The 23,667-nt window shown below is 35.7% G+C and overlaps 1 protein-coding gene across 1 annotated transcript in view; it reads left to right on the top strand.

Moving 5' to 3' along the window:
- LOC150092564 (adapter molecule Crk-like) overlaps positions 1-23,667 on the top strand; it is a 129,596-nt gene that overhangs the window by 28,540 nt on the left and 77,389 nt on the right. Inside the window, exon 2 of the mRNA XM_090414572.1 lies at positions 939-1,061. Coding sequence (XP_090270698.1) covers positions 939-1,061 — 123 coding nt within the window. The remainder of the gene's footprint in view (positions 1-938; positions 1,062-23,667) is intronic.

Raw genomic sequence — 23,667 nt, 5'->3', positions numbered from 1 at the left:
GATGGGTTCCACTTTGTGTTGCCTGTGTGCTCATATTCTTGCATTGTATTTCTAATGATAGCTCTCTGATGAAATGAAATATTAGCAACATTAAACTGAAATGCTTTTTATTCTTCATTGTTGTGCATTATTTTTGTATGAAACTAGGTGATGTGAATTTTTTGCACATTATCTAGTTATCATAGCTTGGAAAGAAGCTCATACAACATATTCAGGGGAAAATAAAGTGAAAAAAAAAATCATTGATATTAAACTCATTTTGTTTTTAGTTAATTCCTTAACCTCTCTACTGGCCGTGGTGGATGAAATAGTGAGATCTAATTGCACTTCTTATCCATGTTATTCAATAGGTGTTATAGAATCGTATCCAGATTTTGCTGGATGTCTATAGACGTCCTGGCTGGTTGGGGTGTTAATGGAGACATGCTAAACAGATTGTTTTAGAATGGTAATTCTAGCAGCATAGGTGTGTGTGTGAGAGAGAGAGAAAAAGAACAGAAACAGACTACCACATAGGATTTCAGGTTTAAGGGACTGTGAAATCTTTAACTTTAATTTTGCTTTTTAAAATTGAAAAAATAAATTCCCTAAAATAGGACACCTCATAGTTTTTGTAAATGTCGTATTGGTGTCACTTGATTTCATTGATGTTACTGTATAAGGTAACTGGAATTATGTGAACATTAATGGTTAACAATTGTTATGAGAAAGTCTATGGAATGATGTATCCCTGTTTGTTGGCATGGATTTCGAAGTGAGATTAAGCAGTACTGTATACAATATATTGAAGAGGGAATACAGTATTAATGTATGATAGTCTAAATGTTAATTATTTGATAGTTATAGTTAACAGACTTTTTTTCCAAATTAGTATATTTGTCAGTTCAATGATTTGTTAAAATAACTATTGTCATTCTATTTTAACCTTTTTCTTATAGCTGGTACTTTGGACCTTTGACTCGTCAAGAAGCTACTGATATATTACTAGCTGAGAATGACACAGGTGTATTTCTAGTTCGAAACAGCATTACCATCCAGGGTGATTTAGTACTCTGTGTCAGGTAAAACAGTACAGTAATAGTTTCTTTATTTTGTTAACTCATTCTAAATTGAATTCAACCACAAAAACACTATTCTTGTCCCATGTCAGACATCATCATGGTGGTGTAAAAATAGTTATAAAATAATAATATAAAAATGTAAAAAATACTCTAATTTTACTAATTTTCTAGATATCTGATAGTTGTAATATTTTCAAAGTTCTTTATTCTATTTTACAAATATTAAGTGTTGTGATATCTACCATTCTTTGTAAAGGCATTCTGTTTTTTATAAAAACAACATGTCAGCCATTACTAACTTCTCACTTGCGGCTTAGTGGAATAAGTGTGCATACTCTGAGGGGGTAGATGGGTGGCTGACAGAGAGAGAGAGAATGTAAGTTTGAAAATGCAGACTAGAGAATTTTATTTTAGGAAGTTTTTTGGAAAACTTGACAGTCGAATTATGTCAATAGAAGATTCTGATAAAGGGAATGAATCTTAGCAAGGTGAACTCTTTGATGGAAAAGGGAGACTGCCAACAACTGAATAGTAAATAAAGGCAATATTAAATAGAGCCGCCTCCATAGCTCAGTTGGTATAGTTGAAACCCTTTAGTCGGAAAGACCTGAGTTCAATCCTGTCCATGATGTGAGAAACCTTTATCTGGTCTCTTTCGACTAGAGGTGAGTGGATTTTTTCACCCAGAATCTCAGGCTTTTCATCCCCCAGAACAGGCAAACCAGTGCTGTGAGCACACATGAATTTACAGCCATGATGCTTATGACAATGTGAAAGAGATAGGATCCTCATCACATGTTGTAATGCTCGTAGTTAACCATAAGTCACATCATGGTAGTCAATCTCCTAGATAGGAGACAGCACTTGACTTCTATTTCAGTGTTTGAAGAAACTCTAAATGAAAAGCTTCATCTTCTGTTTCAAGGATGCTAGCGATATTAATTATTTTATCAGAACAAGTGATGTAATTAGAGAAATCTGAAACTGCAAATGGCTTTAATGAAGAGGTTCTACTTTGATACAATGTTTATAAAGTAATAAAAGTAACTTTTTGACTGGTAGAGCATTTATACTCAGTTCAGTGTAGTGTCATGGTGTACACGACATTGAGCTCACTGCTACCTCTTCTCTGGATGAAGAAACTCAGGTGTATGAGGATGAGATATTCGAGCTGTTGCACAATCTGAATAAGAATTCAGCAATAGGGACTGATGGGATATCAGCACGTGTGCTAAAAGACTGTTCAGCTGAACTCGCTGTTCCTTTGGTTGATGGATGTGAAAAATATCGACAGTGCATGGGAAGCATTTAAACAATACTTAAATGATGCAATATCAGAATGTGTCCCGAGAATTCGAAGATTAAATTGGGTAGGAAGCAAATGGATGTGTAATCGTATAAAGCAGGAGATTTGTAAGAAAAGGATTATTGGAAGGAATACCACGTGCATAAGGATGATGTCTGTTATGAAAGTTTTAAGCAGCAGGCCAGAATAGTCACAACTGTTGTATGGAAATTCTTGTAGAGAGGCTTATACGCTGGTTAAACATGATAACTAATAATTAAGGAAGCTAACGTTTTCCTAAAGTCCTGATGGTTCTCCCTGGTGGGCTATATTGGTAGTTCTTGGCCTTTAAATGTTTCCCAAATTTGGGGCAGTCTCATGCATCCAAATTTGTTGAGGTTTGGCATGTTCCTAAGGGCTGAGGCTGATTCCATGAATAGTCTTTCATATTTGAACTTGCTGCGGTGTATTACTGTGGCTTTCTTCCATCTTATTCTGTGGTGAGTATCCAGAGCGTGGTCTGCAAGCCCAGAGTGGCTGTACTGGTGGAATCGGATGTAATCCTTGTGTTCTGAGATTTTGATATTTGCTGTCCTGCCTGTTTGGCCAAAGTAGGACAATTTACAGCTGTCTCCTCCTTATTCACGAATGTCCCCCTCAAAGAAACCTTTGAAATTTAGCTAATCCAAGCTAAATTTCCTCCCAGTATCTCAGCCCTATTTCAGTTTACAATGAACTCAGGCTATTTCGTTTGGCAGGAAAAATTCTACAAACAGATAGAGGGGACAGCCATGGGTTCACCACTTTCCCCACCCTTGGCTTCTTTATGGAGACTTTTGAAGAGAAAGCCTTAAACTCAGCCCCACAAAAACCTACCATATAGCTTCGCTACGTTGATGATGCGTTCGCTATTTGGCCACATGGCCCGGATTCACTCCTCTCCTTCCTAACACATTTAAACAACCAACACCCTAGAATCAAGTTCACCCTGAAAAAAGAGGAAAACAATAACCTCCCCTTCCTAGACACACTAGTCACCTTCCAACCTGATGGAACCTTGGTTTTCTCAGTTTATAGAAAAAACACCCATACAGGCAGATACATTTACCAACAATCCCATCACCCCCCCCCCTCACAACAATATGGAGTTATTAAGACACTATTCAACAGGGCAAAAATAATCTGTTCTAATGATCAAGCCCTAACCACTGAACTAAATCACATCCATGACACTTTCTCAGCCAATGGCTACCCCCTCCCCAAAAGAATCCAAAAAATACTTAAACCAGTTATCCACAACCCACCTTCCCACCCACCCCTTCACAAAAAAGATTACTCTAAATCCATCACCATTTCCTACGTCCGAGGCACCTTGGAAAAAATCAACAAAATCTTAAAAAAAACATGACTTGACCACTTGTTACAGATCACACAGAAAATTGGCATCCCTTATCTGCTCCACTAAAGACCAACCACTTCTCCTAGACCTACCTGGTGTATACTAGGTCCCTTGCAGCTGTAAATTGTCCTACTTTGGCCAAACAGCAGGACAGCAAATATCAGAATCTCAGAACACAAGGATTACACCCGATTCCACCAGTACAGCCACTCTGGGCTTGCAGACCACACTCTGGATACTCGCCACAGAATAAGATGAAAGAAAGCCGCAGTAATACACTGCAGCAAGTTCAAACATGAAAGACTATTCATGGAATCAGCCTCAGCCCTTAGGAATATGCCAAACCTCAACAAATTTGGATGCATGAGACTGCCCCAAATTTGGGAAACATTTATCAGAAGAACTTCAGCCCAGAGGCCAAGAACTACCAATATAGCCCACCAGGGGGCACCATCAGGACTTTAGCTTCCTAGCTTTGGTTCTCATTTGCTGTTATGTAGTACTTGTGTGCACGTGTCTTTGTATTAAGTTCCCAAGAAGATGGCAACGTGATGTTTGCCGAAATATCGGAAAGTATATATTAAAGTTTATTTAATTTATATTTCTAGTGTATGCTGTCAATTCCTTAATTATTAGTTATGATGTTGTATGGAAAGCAAAGTCTGAGTATGAAAAGAAACTGGCTGTGCATGCTAAAGACAACCCACAAGAATTTTATTGATATGCTGCAATGCTGCAAGTAAAAGAAAGAATGAACATGAAAGAATAACTCTACTGAATGCAGATGGCATGAGGGTTACAGACAGAAGAGGTTGTTCAACTAATGAGTACCCAGTTTGTTAAAAGCTATCAATCTGGTGTACACAACAGTGATCTCACTGCTGCCTCTTCACTGGATGAGGTATTAGAGCTGTTGCACAATCTGAATAAGAATTCAGCAATAGGAACTGATGGGATATCAGCACGTGTGCTAAAAGAGTGTTCAGCAACTGGCTATTCCTTTGACTAGGCTGTTTAATATGAGTCTCAGAACAGGAAAGATTCAGCAGGAATGGAAAGATTGTATGGTAATTCCATTGCACAGGTGTGGTGCAAAGACTGATTGACCCAACCAATTAGTATCTCAGGGGTTGGTGGTGAAGATTTTTGAAAAAATTGGTTAGGGCTCGCATTCAGAAATGGGTTGACAGTGAATCTCTACTTTGCAATGAGTAACATGGGTTTACTAAGGGAAGGTCTTTTTTTAGCAACTTGCTCACATTCTATAACAATGTTACCATTGAACTAGACAAAAGGGAAATGGATACACCATGATATTTTTGGATTTTGCTAAGGCTTTTGACAGAATACAGCATGGTAGACTGTTGCATAAATTGGAGAATATGGGCTTGGGTTATGGATAAGAGGATGGCTGACTGACAGATATCAAAGAGTCGTATACGGGGGGGGGATATTACTCTACAAGGTTTAAGGTAACAGTGGTGTACCACAAGGATCAGTGCTTGGTCCACTGTTATTCAATGTATACATTAATGATATTGGGAAGGATTTGACAAACAACATACAGCTATTTGCTGATGATACAAAGATAGGTAGGGTAATCAGGAATGCTGCTGATATGCAGTACTTGCAGAATGATTTGAATAGGCTGGAACTGTGGACTTGGGAAAATGGATGTCAATTCAATGTCAGTAAATATAAAGTCATTCACTTCAGCGTGGATAGATATTCAATGTAGTGTTATATTGCTGTAATTATTCTAGAAGAAACTGCTGAGACTAGGGATCTTGGAGTTTTAGTAGATAGAAGATGAAGTTCAGGGGCGGCCAGATAGCAAAGATTGCAAATACAACTCAAAAGATAATTGCAATGCTGAAATGAACATTCACATGTAAAGATAAGGAGGTCATTTTGCCTCTTTACAAGGCCTTGATAAGACCTCACTTGGACTATTGTGCACAGGTGTAGTCTCTTGGCTTCTATTGTGATTCTGATATACTGGAGAGAGTGCAAAGGAGTGTGTTAAAAATGATATCAGGATTGTGGAATACTGATTATGAAGACAAATTGAGAATTTGTAGATTGCAGACACTAGCAAATAGGAGAAAGAGGGGTGATATGATTTAGACTTACAAACTTCTGAAAGGGTCATACAGGATTTCAATTGATGGAATTTTTCAAATTATGGAGGTTGGGGAAAGGACAAGAGGGCATCCTTGGAAGATAAGAATGAATGCTGCTAAGAAGGGTGTGAGGGCTAGATTTTTCTGCCATAGGATGGTATGTGATTGGAATAGATTGCCATTGAATGTTGTGAGTGCAAGCAGTGTGAATGAATTCAAGAATAAGTACGATAGCTGGTGCGTGTAGTATGTGGCCTCCCTCGATGATTCCCTGACTCCCTGGAGGTCTCTCTTAATACTACTACTACTAATAATAATAACTTGTGCTTCTTATAATCAAATTGCCTGAAGTAACAATATTTATGCTCCATTGAAACAGTGAGAATGAATGAAATAATGTATGCTGCTAAATAAGGAAACTGCATAGTTCCAAGGAAGTTAATAAGAAGTTTTATATTTTGAGAAAAGGCCTGATAAATAACTGACTTTAATGAACATTTATTGTTTTTGTAGGAATTTGTTGTGAAAACAAAATGTTCAGTCTGATAGACTGATTAAGTATGCGTGAAGCAAGCCATTAACAGAATGAGTCAGAGAGAGAATGAATTTACCCACTAAAGATAAAGGAGGTCTCAAAGTATAGTTTTTATTTAGAAGGCCTTGGATCCAAATGGTTTCATAGTTATTAATTTTATTTTATTTACAATGTACATAGTTTGTAGTTTCATTAAATATATAATTTTTTTTATTTTGTCTTGAGTCACTCATTTCTTGGATTCTTAATATAGTGGTTAAAAGTCATTGCATCAGTTGGATTGAACTCTTGTATATTTACCTAATGCTCAGTGTAAAAAATAATCTCTTTACAGAGATAACAATTGTTGCAGCCAGTATAACCATCTTCCGATAGTTATAGGATTTATTATTATTATTAGATTCACTGTTAATTATCATATCAATTGTGCCAGTTATATTAAAATTCTTACTTCATCTTCATCTTCCTTATACCCTCTTTTACCTTGCGGTGTCGAGGGTCCATTGATCATCAGACCTCACTCCATTTACAGGATAAGGTGGTCAGCCTTATGCCCCGGTGTATCCTATGGCCTGTAGTGTTGAGTTCTCAAGGCCAGTTTGCCTGCTTTGCGGGATGAAAACCCCCAGAATAAACTGGGGGAAAAACCCTGCTGTCCACGCCCAAGACTGGCCAGCAGGGTTTTTTCCCCAGTTTATTCTGGGGTTTTTCATCCCACAAAGCAGGCAAACTGGCCTTGAGAACTCAACACTACAGGCCATAGGATACACCGGGGCATAAGGCTGACCACCTTATCCTGTAAACGGATTGAGGTCCGATGATCAATGGACCCTCGACACCGCAAGGTAAAAGAGGGTATAAGGAAGATGAAGATGAAGTAAGAATTTTAATATAACTGGCACAATTGATATGATAATTAACAGTGAATCTAATAATAATAATAAATCCTATAACTATCGGAAGATGGTTATATTATTATTAACCATCTTTCAATTATCAGACCTCTGTAGTTCAAACTCATTCTGGGCGGTCTCTCTCTTTCACAAACACACTCACTCACTCACATTCACTGTTTCTTCTCCACAATCACTGCATTCTCAACTAATGCTTCTGGATATCACCCACTGTTCATGCAAAAATCTTCTGACCACTTGCTGACACTTATACAGTTTTCAGAAATAGCCTGTTCTCTTAGGTGTGGAGTGATAAAAGATTGCTGCTGGTTACTCTTCTTTTTTAGGAACACTTCTTCCTCTGTACACAACATGGTGACATTTTACAGACATTCTTTTATTCATTTGACAAATCTGTAAAATGTGTAAAATGCCTATAATAGCCACTTAGAATGTGCGAAGCATAACAACAAAGGAATTAGAATTAGTAAAACAACTAAAAATATTAATATAGTTGTGATAACAGAAACAAAAGAAATTTAAGGGAACAAAAGATATAGATGGTTTTACTATGCTGTTAGCAAAGTGGACCAACATATCAGAGCTTCTAGTGGTGTAGCTATTTTAATCAATAATAAATGAAAAAATAGAATACAAAAGTACAATTTTGTAAATGATCGAATTATAAAGTTAAAATTAAAAACAAATAAATAGACGCTACTTAAATATCATAGGAGTATATGCCCCTGAAGAAGGTAGAATAGAGGATTATGAACAGTTTTATGAGGAACTATAAAAATAGTTGAATAAATGTAATAAAAATGTCTATATATTAATAGCAGGTACTCTTAATGCTAGAGCTGGAAATAATCCAATCCCAAATATCTTAGGAAAATATGGAGAAATTTGCATGAATAACAGTGGTAAAGAACTATTAGACTTCTGTACTTTTAATAATTTTAAAATAACCAATACTTTTTTTTTTTTCCAAAAAAAAAGAATATAATAAATATACTTGGAACAAGATGTATAATTGATTATATCATTACTAATCAGAAACTAGCTTCATGTTTGAAAGATGTACATGTTTACAGAGGAAGTGTAATTTTTTCAGATCTTTATTAGTCTCTAAAATAAAAATATTAGCAAAATGAAGAAAGGAAGTAAATAAGAAATATAACACGTATACAAATCATATCTATTACAAGAAGAAAGCATTAAAATGCTATATCAATCATGATTAAGCTACTACCTAAAAGAAGTCCAAATTAGTGAAGATATAGAAGAAGAATGGAAAACTTTAATAAAGATAATCCATAAAGCAGCCTCTGAAGTACTCGGAAAGAAAAATAAAACATTAAAAAGAAAAACATGAAAGAAACCTAAAGGAAAAAAGAAACAACTAATTATTATATCATATATAGTGGAGTAGACAAACACGTGCAAAAGCTGGTGTAATGATATGGATCCATAAATCAATTAAAGCAAAAATAGCTCATTATACATACTGGAATAAAAGGTCTGATTAAAATTAAATAAAGCAAATATAGCAGTTGTTGGAGTCTATGCCCCCAAAGAAGGAAAAGAACTAAAAAATGATGACTTTTACAAACAGTTGCAAGGAATATATGAAAAATTAAATGAAACAGGCAATATAATTATAGCTGGAGATCTTAATCCCAGAATAGGAATGAAAAAAATTAATAATATAAAAAAATTGGAGAACCAACAGTAAACAAAAATGGAAAGTGACTTGATTGTATAATATATAATAATTTAAAAATAATGAATACGTTCTAAAAACATCAAAAATATACATGGTGTGCAAGTGGACAAAAATCAGTAATAGACTATTTTATAGAAAATGAAGAGTAGCAAACCTCTTCCTAGATGTTAAAGTCAGAAAAGGCTAGAAATAGATACAGATTATTATTTAGTGCAGGCAAAATTAAGGTTTCCATCAAATTGGTCAAAAAAAAAATAAACGAACTAGAGAAACAAAATCTAATTACAAAGTAAGACTATTAAATTATTGAAGTATAAGAAATTTGTACCAACAGAGGATTAATAACAATTTTAAAAAAAATACACGAGAAATAATGGAATAATATAAAAGAAATTATTACATCAGCAGCATTTGGAAGTCTAGGAATATTAAAAAAATAAAAAAATGGCATATATATTGGACAATGAAATAAAAAACAATAATTGAAAATGAAAAGCTGGGCTTTAAAATATGGTTAAGTAGCAAAAAAAACAAGATGAAATTGAATATAAAACAAGACGAGCAATAGCCAAAAGAGAAACCAGAAAGAGATAGAGAAAGCTGGGAAAAATTTGCATCATATCTAGAAAATGATATATGCAAAATAAGACTCAATGCATATAAAATACTAAAGCACATGAATGCAGATATAAAAAAAATTGCAAATATTAATTTCAAAATAGATTTAAAAGAATTCTTGGATTACTTTATAGATCTTTGGACAGATAATACACCAAAAACTTACAAAATGCTTCAAATGATATAATAACAAAGAAAGAATTAAAGAACAACCTAAGTAACATAAAAATATGCTAAATCAGCAGAAGATGGAATGAAATAAATTTGTTGGAAAAAAAGTTTCATCAGATTATTAAAATTTTTAAATAAAATATATACAAATGGACAGACACCAATAGAATGGAATAGTATAGTAATATTTATATTTAAAAAAGGGGATCAAACAAAACCTGCTAATTACAGCTGTATTAGTTTATTGAATATATGGTACATAATATATTATTATTATTATTATTATTACGGGCAGTTCCAGGTAGTCATTAGACTCATCGAGGTAGGCCGCAAATCATATTCATCACAACCATTCGACATTCATGCAGTATCTGTCATACCTCGCTTTAAACTCATTCACTGTCACAGCATCCACCACAGACTCTGGCAGCCCATTCCACTCATTCACCACTCTAAAAGTAAAGAACCCAGCTCTAACACCTTTACTAATCACACTTTTGCCCAGTTTCCATGTAAGTTTCCTGCAAGTAACAATCAACGTTTTGATTGTTACTTGCAGTGAAAATAATAGAATTTAATTTAGAAAGTCATCTTCTGTTTATAAATTATGAAAAAGCATTTGACAAAGTAAAAAGATATATCTTCTTCTTCTTCTACGTGTTATTCCCGCTTCCTATGCAGGGTCCACGTGTTACTTTAGATGTGACTTCTGGTTAGTACTACTTCCAACTGACCCGTTGCCTGGTCTGCCGCTGGTGGGGGGGGAGATATATTTTTGACTGTAGAGGCATATGTTCATGGGGCCAGTTTGCCTGTTTGCAGGATGAAAAACGCCAGATAGACTGGCAGAAAAAACCCTACTGACCGTGCCCAAGACGGGCTAACTTGGCTATGCCTGAGGAAGATCCTCAAATTCCTCACGTCTACAACGGGAATCGAAACTGGGACACTCCTTCCCCAGGCATATGGTTGCGAAGCGCAAAGCCACTAGGCTAACCGCGTGGTAGTAAAAAGATATATACTGTTTGATATATTACAAAGAATAAATATACCTAGTATTTTAATATATGCAATATTGAATATATACAAAGATAATGAAATAAAAATAAATGAAAAAATGTCTGAAAAACTAACTAAACCCAAAGAATAAGATAAGGATGCCACCTGTCTCCAATATCTTTTCAATATTTATATTAATGAAATATTAATACAGTGACACACCTTAAATAATTTAGGTATAGAAATTTCCTGGAATAACAAAATAAATATGATATTATTTATTTGCAGATGATCAGGTAATATCAGATAACGAAGACAATTTACAAAGAGCAACATATAATTTAAACATTTAGTAGAACAGTTTGGAATGAAAATATCCATAGATAAAACTAAAACAATATCATTTTGTGAACAAACTCCAGTTAGAAGTAAAACAGTTATTAATAATAAAATAATAGAAGAGAAATACTTTCAGTTATCTTGGATATGACATATCATATGAAGGAGAAAAAAGACAAAATTAAAAATTTCAGAATATTTACAGATCATAGGCCTGATAAATAGAACACTCAATTCAAATATTGTGCAAAAAGAAACGCACTTGAAAATATACAATACCTTAGCATTGTCCACATTATTGTATGGTATCAAAATTAAAATCAAAGAATAAGAACAAGTTTAATGAGATTCATGAGAAGAACTGCAAAATACACATTATTAGACAAAAAAAAACAAACAATGAAGATATTTTAAAAGAACAAAATAAAATCATTGGAAGAAAAAAACTAAACAATTACAAACAAAATTGGATGACCATATGTAAACCGAATGGTCAACACCCGATATCCTTAACAAATAATAAAATATAACCCATTTGGAAAGAGAAGGCTGAACAGACATCAAATGAGGATATTAGATGGATAATGAGACTGGAACAGACAAATATGGTCTGTATCTGTAATTAGCATTATGATGATGAAAAGAAAAACATTAAAAATTTGGAACACAGATATAGAAAATGCAATGAAAGAAAAGCAAATGCATACAAATCATTCCTTCAAAAACATACAAAGGAAACAGAAGAAATATAGCTAAAACTATAGTACAGGAAGCTCACCAAGATTCTTTGGTCAGATTTATTAATAAAATAGGAGACATACAAGACAAGATGTAACCTACAAAATATTAAGGAAATTAAACAATGAAGAAAGAGATATAGCATAAATCAACATAATACAAGAGAAACAATGGATAGAAAATAAGAATGTATGGTATGACCCAAATTTAATAACAGAAAATAATAATGAAGAAGTCAGGACTGATATAATACAAGAGAAACAATGGATAGAAAATAAGAATGTATGGTATGACCCAAATTTAATAACAGAAAATAATAATGAAGAAGTCAGGACTGATATAGAACCAATAAAATTGGAAGAACTACAAAAAGCAATAAAGGTATCAAAAAATAGAAAATCAACTAGAGTAAATGGCATAAATACAGAGCTTTGGAAATATGGCAGAGAATATTTGCACCAGAGATTCTTAAAATTAATAACTGTTGGAGGAAATCTAAGGATCCATCATATTGGTTAAAAGCTAAGGTTATATCTATATATATCTATATTTAAGAAAGGAGACAGAGATGATTGTAGAAATTACAGAGGAATAAGTTTATTAAATACAGGTTACAAAATTTACAGTAAAATCCTGAATAAAAATACTTATATAGAAATATTGCTGACAATCTACTCTCAGAAGAGCAAAATGGTTTCAAACATGGAAGATCATGTACAGACAGTATTTAAGTGTTAAAACAAATTATTGAAAAAAGACTAATTTAATATAGAGACTCATATGTCCTTGACTACAAGCATCATCATCAAATTCCTGCCATGTACCCTCAAGGGATGCACAGGATATGATAGTACTACATGAAAAATTTACATCATTACTAACTTCCTATCTACAATTTTCCTCTAAATCAGTCTGTTACTTGTCAAGACTCCAACATTATCAGATCTCACATTTCTATCATCTAAGGCACTTTGTACCGTATCAATCCACCTATTTCTTGTTCTTCCTCTGGATCGTTTTCCTGCCAACCTGGCAGAGAACACTTGTTTTGCTAATCTTTCTTCTCTATTCTATTTAAGTGACCATATCACCTGGGATTAGCTCTACTAACACATTCCTGAATGCTAACAATGGTAAATTATTTCCTATTATCCTCATTTTTAATGTGATACTGCCATTGATTTCATCTGTTTATGCCACCAATCTTTCTCAGAACTCTCATATCAGAGGTTGCCAGTATTTGATCAAGTGTTTTATTTCTAACCCAGCTCTCACATCCATAAGTTAAAATTGGCCTGTGCACTGTCTTATATATTGCTAATTTAGTGTTTTAACCAATTTCTTTCTTATTCTATATAAAGTTATTCAGTTGACTTCCCACCATACCAACTTGACTAATTCTGTTGTCTATTTTCATATTTAATTTGCCATTTTCACTAAAAATTGTGCACAAATAGCAAATGTATTACTTGTTCTATAGGTTCACTATTCAGGATAAAGTAGAGGTTTTCAATGTTTCTGCCTGTTTCCATTGTCTTTATCTTTTTATTGCTGATTTTCATACCCAATTTATTACAACAATTATTCAATTTAGTCAGGGAATCTTGAAGACTTGTGCTGGATTTATTCAGAAATATAACATTATCTGCATAAAGTAAAGAGGTAAGATTAACATTGCCAATTTTGATGTCAGATTTAATATCACTTTTCTTCATGAAGTGATCCATATAAATAATGAATAACAATGGAGATAATGTGCATCCTTGTCGCACACCTGATTTAACATCAAACCATCTTCCACTACCTCCTTTAATTCTAACTACTGACTTACAGTATGTATTGTTTGATATGTTATATTTACATCATATAGCGGTAGTGTTTTGATGAGATTTCCTCTTGGCACCTTTTCCAGATCAACAAAACTTAAAATACAAACCTTGTTATATTCCCTAGATTTCTCAACTGTCTTAAAGCAAAAATCTGATCCTGACAACCTCTATTTGGCCTGAATTCAGCTTGTTCTTCACCAAGCTTCCCTTCCACAATTTTTCTTAAGTCCTTTCTCAGGTATACTTGTGTAAATCTTATTAAAAACACTTACTAAGGAAATGCTTCTGTAATTCTGGCAAGCCTGGTTGGCCAAGTGGTTAGCGTATCTGCTCTCCAGCCAAAAAGGCTGTGTGTTTGAATCCTGTCGTGGGCATGGATGTTTGTGATTGTCTGTGAAAAATACTAGTGGTGATGGTCGGCGGTAGATGGTGTTGGTGTAGATGATGAATGTAGTTGAGTGGTGGAGACGGAGAGTTGTGGAGTAGGTGCCCTCACTCGATGAGCCCTTGGAGGTGTTATGTAATAATAATAATAATTCTCACATTCAATTTTATTTCTCTTTTTTATAGATGAACACTATGAAAGCTCTGCTAAAATCATCTGGAATTTGACCCTCTGCTTGCGCTTTCTGAATAATGCAAATACTGCCACTGTAAAACTTTTATACTTTCATATTTGGGCATTTCTGGTTGAATTTCATCTACCCCAGCTGCCATTCCACAGTTCAAGTTTTCGATGACTTTTTCTACTTCAAGTATGGATATGTATTCCTATCAACTACCATCATTTGTATTTTGGTTTAAGCCAATAAGAATGCAATTTGGTCGGCTAAATCCCAAATTTCCAGCCCATCCTCGTTCGTTCAGTATCCAGGTAGATACCCAACAGGTGCACCACGAGAAGGTGAGGATTGGACATTAGGTCAGAAGCCCTGGTCGGTTCTCTGCATTCCTTTAAAGGCTATGTGGAGGTCTCCTCTCAGTTATACAGCTTTGATCCTTAAGCACCCCTTGCTATCAACTATAACATGGTTAATGAGAGTTTTCTTATTTCTTGCATCTTCTCTCCATATCAGTTTGAGCGCATTTTTATGTTGGAACATGGTGTTAGTAATAACTTATTCATTTCCTGAATAGATTTCCAGCAGGCATTTATCATTGTTATTAGCTTTGCACTTTTCTCCAAATTTTTCCAAAATATTTCGATGTCTGGTAATCATTTCCTACTCTGCTGTTAAGATCTCCAACAGGGACCAACTTTTCCTTTTTTGTTGTGTCAGCTGCCTTCACTAATGCCTCAAAAAAAATCCTCCATTTCTCCTTTGGTAGAACCTTCTGTGGGTCTACAAGCACAAATAAGTCTCACTGTCCAGTTCCCCATTCTGATATTTACCCACATCACTCTATCGATATTGCCTGATATTGATATTGCCTGCCATTCAAGAAGATTATTCTCATTTAGTGTCAAATACCAAAGCTACTCCCTGTTTTCCCTGATTGTTATTGCCCAAATATAACATTTTGTATTTATTGCTTAGAAAGATTGCACCTGTTTTTTTTTTTTTTTTGTTTTTGTTCTTTGTTTTAGAAATGCCTGTTATGTCGATCTGGTACTTATCCAATTTCATTACTTATATCTGGGAAATATATGACTTCTTCATTTCTTCAACTTTGGTATCTCTTCTGGATCTGGCTTACATTGATGAGACATTAATAAAAGTCAAAACCAGTCTGGGTAATGATCCTTCCCATAATGCATAGTACTATACATGTCTGTAAGGATATGTGCTTTGCATTATGGGATACTAAGGCAAGTAATGTGAAGTCATTGGCTTCTGTATACCAGTAGCCTAGTCGTGAAGATACTTCACATGCTAACTTTGTTTGCTTTCACTTGGATAAAGGATTAAACAAGAATATAATTTCGTGGCATCTTTAATTATTATTATCATTATCATTAGTCACCTCCAGGGAGTCGAAAGACTCATTGAGGGAGAGCATCAACAACTCTGCTTCCACCATTCACAATCCACCAACTGACCGCAACGCCTGGCTGGCCATTATAGCTAAGTGAAAAAACTTTCAAGAAAGACATACACCCCTCTACAAACCTATGTTGATTGTTATAGAGAAGGAGTGGTGTCCAATCTTTTTCCCATATTTGCTTCAGTACTTTTGGGCATGTGTATTCACCACATGTAATGAAATATCAGATTATTTATTTATTTTTTTTAAAAAGTGTAATTTTTATATAGGTGTGTAATAGTTGCAACAAAAAAATGTATACATAAATATAAAAACTAAATATTTATATTAATTTGCAATATTTTTCATTCTATTTTTTTTTAACAAAGAAAATCATACATATACTTAATGCTATTGTCATTAATGTGATAATTGGCATTGTTTTTCTGAAATCTCCACTTCCATGGTGTTGCTTAAGGGTCATAGCCAATCACTGAGAGTTGACTTCCATGCATCAAATTATGGAAGCCTTGAACTGACTACCTCTGACATAATGTCCATTCCTGATCTGGTGATGCACTTATAAGTAGGTATCTACCTGGATACTGAATGAATGAGGATGGACTGTCAAATTGGGATTTAGCTGACCAAATTGTATTCTTAATGGCTTAAACCAAAATAAAAGAAATGAGGGTACAACATGATGGAATTTCATGCTTGCTGAGCATTGCTTAATCAAGGGCCCCCTGCTGCTGTTTTCATCAGGGAACAAGGGCAGACTGAAAAATCAGCTAGTGGAACAAACCCCAGCTCAATATCAGCAAAGTTCAAGATTGGCATCACCATAAGAAGCGTCAATGGAAAAGAAATGGCACTTGTCGAAGAATTGGATAAGTACCAGATTGACATAATCAGTGTAACTGAAACTGAAGACAAAATCAGGTGAGGAAGAGAAGAGATGGTTGAGATGTTTAAAGGTTATTTGGTTAATGTGGAAGAAATTTTTCATGGAATGGCAGAATGGAATAGTACAAGGGGACATCCTTCTAAGCTGCTGCATAAGGAGAGTGTGAGCAGAGACATAAGGAGCAGGTTCTTTGCATGGAGAGTGGTTGCTGAGTACAATGCATTGCCTGAAATTATGGTGAATGCAGATATTGAATGAGTCAAAAGAACATGAAGTCACTTCGTGGCTGTGTATTGCATTATGGAATACTAAGGCGATTGACTGTTTATACATTTATACAGTCATTAATCTCTTTATACAAATAACCCAGTCGTGAAGTGACTTCACATGCAAACTTTGTTCGCTTACACTTGGATAAAGGATGAACTGAAAATATAATTTCATGGCAACTTTAATTTATAATAAAACCAAGGAAAAAAAAAAACTTTCAACAGCTATTTGAGAAAGCTTATAAATGGAAGAAAAAGATGAAGATGAAGATAGTTTAGATGTTGAGTAATTATTTTTGAAAGATTGTTAAATTAAACTAGCAATGACAGCACAGTTGTAGAAAACATTCAAGAGCAATGCAGCAGGTGTGTGTGTGTATCAATACTTGAAGTGGAGAAAGTCATCAGAAAAAGAAATGTGGAAAAGTAGCTGGACTAGATGCTAGTTGACCAGAAATGCTTGATTATGGCTTTATAAAAGTTTCAGTTGGTGTGCTTCGTATTTCAGAAGCCCTCAGAATAGGGTTGAATTCTAGATGATTGTAGTAGAGCTCGTCACATAGTATCTATCTATTAAAAAAAAAAAAAAAAGAAAGATGGTGGGGGGGAATAAAAACTGAATGTGGGAATTAGAAGAATTTCTTCAAGATATCCCACCCACTTAAGAAAGCTGACAGCTTCAAGTACTTGTGCTCAGTCCTCACTAAGTATGGCAGCATTAATAACAGAAGTGGAACACAACATGAACATTGGCAGGATGAAATGGACAGGGCTCTCCAGAGTATTATTTGACAAAAGGATGCCAGTATGAGTGAAGGGGAATATATATAAAATGGCATTATGACCTACCATTATATATAGTGTAGAATGTTGGCATATTAAGAAATAACAAGAACAAAATCTACATGTCATTGAGATGAAGATGCTGATGTGGACTGGGCGAGTTACCATACTGGATAAAGTGCATAACAAACACATCTACCGGAGCTTCAAAGTTAGATCTGTTGCTTATAAAATAAAATATCATTGCTTATAAAATAATATAAAATATCACATTTTCATCCAAGATATAGGAATAATATTTAGATTTCATCATAGACATATTTGAAAACATTTTCTTGGGAGCCATAGCTGCTATGGGCAGCATTCAAAATAATGTAGTGCACAACCCACAACAATGGTAGAGCTATAAATAACAAAATTACATGACAACCACAGTAATAAACTTTAATTAAAGTATGTATTAGTGTGGTTAAGTTTGTTTTATAGTTATGCCACAGATGCCTCTAAAGATTAGAATGGTAGAGCTGTGTATACAAGACATAAAATAAAACTATTATTTTTATTAAGGTGTTTTGAAAATTTTTAATGCCAAATTTTGATTTTTTTGAATGTATATTTATAAATGGACATTTGTGATGCTAGAAGTGTCAGTTAGCCACAAACCCACAGCCTTTTCATCATATGTGGCCAATGACAATTAGGTTGGACACCAGAGACTTAAAGAATATTATGCTTATCAAGTCACTCCTGTATTCTGTTCCTAACTACAACAAACAGATGTAGTTAGTAACTATAGTTGTAATAATTGCCAAAAATTGGATGATTGCTATCTTAAGATCAACCCTATGTAGCTGTAATACTTCTTTTTTACAACATAAGAGGATGCCAAAGCATGACAGTTCAGTATTGAAACTGAAATTGGCCAGACAATTGAACAGGGTAGCCTTCCTCAAATGATGCCATGATGCCGATATTATTGATGTAAGTGAGGCTATTAGAGCACAAAAGTGTAGCGTGAAAGAAATGATTGTAGTGGATGGAACGAACGATTTAAAAGGAGAAAAGTATGGCATGAGAGAGGAATTGAAAGAATTGCTGGAAGTAGCAAAAGAAAAGAGTGAGAGAGTCAAGACAGTGAGGCTGTTGCTGCGGTAAGACAGAGTAGAGTTGAGAAGGAGGGCCATAATAGTGAATAACTCGATGTGTAGGTTATTGCAGGAGGAGTGGTGTCGTGTGAGTTTGATGGACGAAAGGACTTATACAAGAACGATGGTTTGCATCTGAATGGATTTAGTGTTTGGAGACTGGAAAAATTGTTTTTGAATTTTCGAATGAAGTGAAAGTGGATGTGCAGAATCAGGGAAACTAGAACTTTTAAGGAATGGGGGAGCTGTTGACTGGATATGCAGACATCAGTGAGGCAGTTGTGTGTAAGAATAAGAATGTGCATAATATGCCCAATAGGCATTGGGCATATTATACACGTTCTGGCCAAAAGTTATTGGCATTAGTGAGATATGGCTAACAGAAGGATATATAGTGGGAAAGAATGTGAAGGGTATAGTGTGTTCAGGAAGGATAGAGAAAAGAATGGTGGTGGTGGGGAGTGTTGTTGATGATAGCTGATGAACTGAAAATGAGAATAGAAGTTTGACTGCAAGACAGTGAAAATAGCACATTTGAGGCTATCTAGTGTGACCAGCAGAATGAAATATGCAGTTGAGTGCTGCTATAGACCAGGAGATGGAATAGATGATGGAGATAGCATGCATCGGCAAATAGACTCGATGAGTGGAGGACAGGTAATTATTATGGGGATTTCAACTATGGTAACATTGATTGGAAGGAAATTGATTTTATGCAGTTACAAAGGAATAATTACCTGAGACAGCATGTAATGGAATATACAAGGGGTTCGAGAATGTCGATCTTGTAATGGCATCCGAGAATTTGTCTATAATGAATATGACCACGTTGCCACCATTTGGTGAGAGTGATCATATGGTCTTGATCTGGGAGGTAGCTAAATGTGTGGAATTTTCAATTGAGACAGGGTATATGTGGAATTACTGGGCTGGTAAGTATGACAAGCTTAGGAGATTGCTTGGATCAGTGCCATGGCATGTAAAACTGCAAGGGCTGGATGTTGATAGTGCATGGGAAGTGGTAAAGGAATGTTTGAGGGAGGCAATGGCTGACTGCATACCTATATTCTCGTAGAAAGGCTTATATGCTGGTTATACATAATTATTAATCGACTTAAGGAATTCACAATATACAATAGAATATAAATTAAATTAAACTTGAATATATATTTCCAATATTTCGGCAACGTCACGTTGCCATTTTCAAAGGAACTTACAATAAAGATACGTGCACGCAGGTGCTACATACAGTAAATGAGGACGAAGCAGGACGCTATCGTTTCTCCTAAAAGTCCTGATGGTGCCCCTTAGTGGGCTATGTAGGTATTCTTGGCCATTGGGCTGAAGGTCTCCTGATGTATGTCTCCCAAATTTGGGGCAGTCTCATGCAACCATGCAATCATTTGTTGAGGTTTGGCATGTTTCTTAGGGTTGAGGCTGATTCCATGAAAAGTCTTTCAAATTTGAACTTGCTACTTGCTAGACACCACAGAATACGGTGGAAGAAAGTCACAATAATACATCATAGCAAGTTCAAATTTGAAAGACTTTTCATGGAATCAGCCTCAACCCTAAGAAACATGTCAAACCTCAACAAATTTGGTTGCATGAGATTACCCCAAATTTGGGAGATATACATCAGGAGACCTTCAGCCTAACAGCCAAGAATACTACATAGCCTGCTAGGAGGCACCATCATAAGTTTTAGGAGAAACGATAGCTTCCTGCTTTGTCCTCATTTACTGTATGTAGTGCTTGCGTGCACGTATCTTTATTGTAAGTTCCTTTGAAAATGGAAATGTGACGTTGCCGAAATATTGGAAATATATATTCAAGTTTAATTTAATTTATATTCTATTGTACGTTATGAATTCCTTAAGTCGATTAATAATTATGCATATCTATAGTCAGGAGAGTAAATCAAGTAGGAGTGAAATGGATGAATAACACCATTAAGCTGTAGATGCAAAAAAGAAACAATTGTGGAGAGAATTTAAGGAGAAAGGTGACCTGCAGGCACACGAACAGTACAAGGCACAGGCCAGAAGGGTAATTAGTGTGGTACGAAAAGCAAATGCAGATTATTTAAGGAAATTAGCAAAACAGGCGAAAGAGAATCCCAAATGGTTCTTTTGATATGCTTCAAGTAAAAGAAAAAATGTATATAGAAGAATGATTTTAAGGAATGCCGATGGTAGGAAGGTATCTGAATCAGTCGAAATATTAGTAATAACGCTTTGCAAGAGTATATCATCCAGGAGGTGATATTGCAGAAATGAGGGAACCAATGGCTTATACGGGAACTGAGGTGAATGAAATGGAGGTGAATAGTATATTACAGAACCTTAATGTAAATACAGCTGTGGAATTGGATGGTATACTAGCTCACGTTTTATGTGATGCTGCGAGAAAATTGTCAGTGCTCTTGACCATATTGTTTAATCTAAGTGTCAACTATGGGTTAGTCCTGAGGGGATGAAAAGAGAAGAAAATAGTTCCATTGCATAAAGGAGGCTCTGAGACTGATGCAAATTACTGGGCGATCAGCATATCAGGAGTTGTCAAAGTATTGGAGAAGTTGGTCAAGAGCAAAATACAGGAATGGATAGATGGAAATGTGATACTGTATGGGGGGGGGCAGCATAGTTTTGTGATGGGTAGATCATGCCTCAGTAACTTGCTCACATTTTATATTACAGTGATGGCTGAACTGGATAAGGGTAATGGGTTTACAGTAATGCTGCTGGACTTTGCAAAAGCCTTTGACAGGATACTGCATGGAATTCTAATCATTAAACTGCAGCACATGGGGAGGATATAGGGTTGGTGAGATGGATAGGAGAGTGGTTCATGGAGAGATATCAGAGAATAGTTTATTCAGTAGTAGAGTTCAAAAGAAAGACTGTGACTAGTGGTGTGTGCTACAGGGTTCTGTTCTTGGACCACTGCTATTTAATTTGTTCATTAATGATATAGGAAAGGATCTGAGAGGAAATGTTCAGTTATTTGCCAATGATGAAAAATTGGGTAGAGCAATAGTGAATACACATGATTTTGCAGGATGATTTGGATAAATTGGCAGACTGGGCTAAGGAGAATCGATGTCAGTTTAATGTGGCAAAGTGTAAGGTTATGCATTTTGTGGTGAAAATATTATCAGCATGTACCACATTGGTGGAACCATACTCCAGGAAATTGAAAGCCAGAGACTTTGGGGAGTTAAAGTTTAGGGGCACATAGCAAAAGTGGCTAAATCAGCTCATCAGATCACTTGGTTACTGAAGAATACTTTGATGAGCAGAGACAAGCAGGTTATTGTTCCTCTTTATTGAGCCTTGATAAGACCCCATCTTGATTACTATGCACAGTTCTGGGCACCAGGGTTTCTGTGTGATGGGAAGGAGGTAGAAAGGATCCAGAGGCGAGTGATCAAGATGGTAGCTGGTCTATGGAATGAACCTTATGAGAACATGTTGAAGATTTGTGGGTTACAGAAACTAGTTGATGGGTGGAAAAGTGGTGATATTATTGAGACGTTCAAATTACTGAGGGGTTTTTACAAGATTAATTCAGAGGAAATTTTTCAGAAAAGGTGTGGTTGTGGGAGAACTAGTGGCCATCCATGGAAACTGAGCAAGAGTGTAGTTAGCAAGGGTGTTAGAATTAGGTTTTTTACTTGGAGAGTGGTGAATGAGTGGAATAAACTTCAAGAGTTGTGGGTGCCATGATCATGAATGAGTTCAAAGAAAAGCATGATTGATACTGTGCAAATGCTGAATAGTTCTTGACATGATGTTTAGGGCCTCCCTCGATGAGTCTAAGTGTTTGTTTCTGGGCACAATTTTTTAACACAATAGGTGAGATACCATCGAGACCAGATGCCTTGTTTGTTCTCAGATTATTGAGGTTCTTCATATTTCTTTTTGTCGGAAGACTATAGGTGAAGGGAACCATTTTTGGTAGTGTGGAGGAAACTTTGTCCAAGTCATCAGTGCAGCAATTTGTAGAGAAGGGTGATGCCAGTAAGTTGGCTTGTCTTTGGGGTAACTACAGTATCATCCATCCAGATGGTACTGTAGTTACCTGCCATTTGGGCAGGAGGCAAGTTTGCAACATTTGGTCCTTTCAAAGTCTGATTTGACTTAGTGATGATTCTTTTAGAATGCTTAAGCTGCAGAGTGAACAACTGGAGTTTTGGTCTTGAGCCATTCATGGTAAGCATGGATTTTTCTTTTACAGCATTAGCACACACTTTTTTTTGACAACCATAGCTTGGATGGTGTCTGAGAATTTGGACTGGAATGAGGGACAAGCCTTCATTCCTTTGAGGATGATTTCTGGTATTCGGTCTGAGTGGGTGTTTGGATCAGAAGACTTGAAGCAATAGTCACTGTGGAAAGGAGCAGTAGAAGTCCTCCCATGGAGGTCCTCCCAATTGGCACTGTTGTAGTGCCATAGGACACAAGACTGTGAACTGGTGGGGAAAGATTGTTCTGTGCAAAAGAGACTTGTATGAGGTTGTGGTTCAAGTTACTAACAAGAGAACCAACAACCACAGTATATCTGGACTGGGAGCTTGTTAAGAAGAGGTCAAGTGTGTTGGCAAATTGGAGAGGGTTGTCAGGTATTCTTGTAAGAAGATTGATGATCTAAGATTGGTCATTGCTGATGACAAACACCTCAGCATCCCTACCTGCTTGGCTGGTGAAAGAAGGAGAGCCAATGTGAGTTGTGGACATTGAAGTTTCCAGGAAGGATGACCTCACTATTGGGATATTTCGACTGCAGAAAATTGAGCTTTAGAGAGGTAGTTGAAGAGGTCGGAGTGGTTGACAGAGTTTGCAGAGCGATATAGAGAGAGCATATAAAAACAGCAGGTTGT

The sequence above is a fragment of the Typopeltis vanoorti genome, chromosome 25, assembly GCF_054136105.1.
Source record: "Typopeltis vanoorti isolate ZY-2024b chromosome 25, IOZ_Tvanoo_1.0, whole genome shotgun sequence".
Classification (NCBI taxonomy): domain Eukaryota; kingdom Metazoa; phylum Arthropoda; class Arachnida; order Uropygi; family Thelyphonidae; genus Typopeltis; species Typopeltis vanoorti.
This window is presented reverse-complemented; position numbering and strand designations above follow the sequence as displayed.